This window comes from Cariama cristata, unplaced genomic scaffold (genome assembly GCF_000690535.1).
Source record: "Cariama cristata isolate BGI_N322 unplaced genomic scaffold, ASM69053v1 scaffold30673, whole genome shotgun sequence".
Lineage (NCBI taxonomy): Eukaryota > Metazoa > Chordata > Aves > Cariamiformes > Cariamidae > Cariama > Cariama cristata.
The window spans coordinates 7,204-9,648 of NW_009609496.1; the positions used below are offsets into that span (position 1 = coordinate 7,204).

Below are 2,445 nucleotides of genomic sequence, written 5' to 3' on the forward strand. Positions count from 1 at the left end.
TCGGCCTCTGCCGCGGCCTCGGATGTTGCCGCCTCTTCCACGACCGCGCATGTTGGGCGGAGGGGGCACTTCGTTGTGCATGGGACCCCCCATTCCGAAACCCGGGTTGTGCTGCTGAGGGAAGAGAAGGAGGATGTTACCCAGCTCCGGCTTCCCAACCGCACCCGGCCTTGCCTCCGAGGCAAAAACGAACCTTGCGGAAGGAGACGGGGAGTTCCAGAACGCGTTGGGTACCCGTCCCCCTCGAAAAGAAGAGGGGCTAAGCAAAACGCAGCGGGGCTGGGCACCAAATAAGGGTCAATCGTCAGAAAACAGAAGGCGTTTGCTGTAAAACTTGATGGTACTTCCGCTATCAAGCCCAACGGCCGCTGGCAGATCCCGGTTTCCCTCCACACCTTGAATTATTTCCCCTCCCAAAAAGGGATTAAAACCGCAGAGTGGGAGAACGAGGGTACTGCAGAAACGTTAGTTATGCCATAAAGTCGCCGGATTGTGAATTTACTTACTTTTACGGCAAACTTGGGTCCTCCCCGAGCTGGCACAGGGGCTCTCTTCTTCTTGTTTTGCTCAATGGCAACAGGAGCATCTGGAAACAACTTCTCCAGCGCGGCCAGAGCAGCGTAGGCTTTCGCCACCTTTTTATTTGAACCGGCTCCTTGGAATTTCTGCCCGTCAACCTCCACCTTTGAAAGGGATTAAATCATCGCAGGTAAGCGGAAAGGGTAGGAATCGAAGCTGCCACTTGGTGAAATTAACCGTTTTTTAACAGTTTTAACCGCAGACAATTCCAGAAGTCGGAAGCATTCGAAATCAGGTCGGGCGAGGCTTTGAGGAACCTGACCCACCGAAAACCTCCCCGCCCGCCAGACGACCTTTAAAAGGTCCCTTCCAACCCAAACCGCTCTCTGATTTTCCGATTTTAAATTCTTTAACTAAGGTCACGAATTCCAGACGCCCGAGTTGGAACAGAGGCACAGGGAGAGGACCAGAAGTCACCTCACCTCCATGACAAAGCGCTTGTCGTGGCTGCCGCCCGTTTCCGAAATCAGTTCGTATTTCAGCCCACGCCGTTTCTCGTTGAGCTCCATCACGGGATTCTTGCCATGCTTCGTCAGAATTGGTCCCTGTTGTTTCACATTCTGTGAGCAGAGAAGTGGTGATGAAACTTCAAGAAAACCCCTAACGGACCTCAATCTGCTTCTCAAACGCGTCCTTTAGAAAATATCTTGAAAACGGTAAGCTTGCCTGATGTTTTTATGGCGGACATTGTTATCGTGACAGTAACGGAACTGTACAGCACGCCGTTACAGCGACCTGTTGCTAAAAGGCGCTCCCGATCATGTCCTACCACATCATCCCAAAGAATCGGCGGGGCCCGCTTCCCCCTGCTCGACCGCGCTCACCTCTGGGGTTTGATCTGAAGGAGGAGACGCAGCAGTGGGCGTCGAGACAGTTTCGACTACAGGAGGAGGAGCGACGACGACGGGTTTCTGTTCCGTTTCCTCTGCCGATTCGTCTCCTTTCCCAGACTCTTTGCCTTCCACTCCTGTGGGTAAACCCATATCTTGCAACACCTAGGGCAAGGAGAGTCGGAGAGGAGATTACTGAACAGCACCCACCTCAAAGAACCGCTGCCTCTCACGTGCCCTACTCGTTTGGGGGTAAATACTCCAAGCAGGCTGCTCGAGAATCTTTCTGTTAATTCCGGTCGAGCACTCGGCGTTCCCCACATCCCACCGGCACTAGGAGGTACGAACTCCTCTGCCCCGAGACTTCACGCGCAACAGACCACGCCGTCTGGGCGTTTAACCTCTCCCCTGTCTGTCCCGACAGGTTTACGACATTTTTCGTACACGGTTGTCCTGGTGGCCGTCATCGCCATCAATCAGATCGCCTTTTTCAACTTCCGAGAGGTCGGCAATCAAACGGCCTCCTAACGAGAGCCCTCTGGCAGGAATTTAGGTAGGCGGGCAGCTCTTACCTTCACCGCCACGTGCAATTTGGCCGTCTTTTTGGAAGGTCCCGATGCCTCAAACGTGCTGCCATCGATTTCCACAGACATTGTAAAGATGGGAGCGTGAACAGGGCCGGTCTGAGAGACGAGTTTGTACTGGAGCCCAGGCTTTAGTTGGTTTAGTTTCATCAGCGCATTCATGGCCTGGGGAGGTTCGAGTTTTTCCTCTGAATAGAGAGAAAAAAAACCCAACATATCCAAAGTTTGTGGATGTTTGTCATCTCTTTCAAAGAAGCATAACCAATTTCAGACAAGTTCTGAACTGTATTTTCCTCCTTGCGAGAGTTTAAGTTATACCAAGTAAAAATCTTACAGTGTTAAGGTTCGGTTTGCTTTTTGTTTTCAATTCACGTGCCCTGTATACCCCTATTTACAGCATCACCCAAGACCAAACACTTGCAAGGGTTCTTCCGCAACCTGCCCCCCGCCGC

General features: G+C 52.2%; 1 protein-coding gene across 1 annotated transcript in view; it reads right to left on the minus strand.

Moving 5' to 3' along the window:
• The window catches only part of ILF3 (interleukin enhancer binding factor 3, 90kDa), a 13,406-nt gene that overhangs the window by 5,435 nt on the left and 5,526 nt on the right, over window positions 1-2,445 (minus strand). The window contains 5 exon segments of the mRNA XM_009697554.1: window positions 2-114; window positions 507-683; window positions 1,002-1,139; window positions 1,404-1,574; window positions 1,982-2,181. Coding sequence (XP_009695856.1) covers window positions 2-114; window positions 507-683; window positions 1,002-1,139; window positions 1,404-1,574; window positions 1,982-2,181 — 799 coding nt within the window.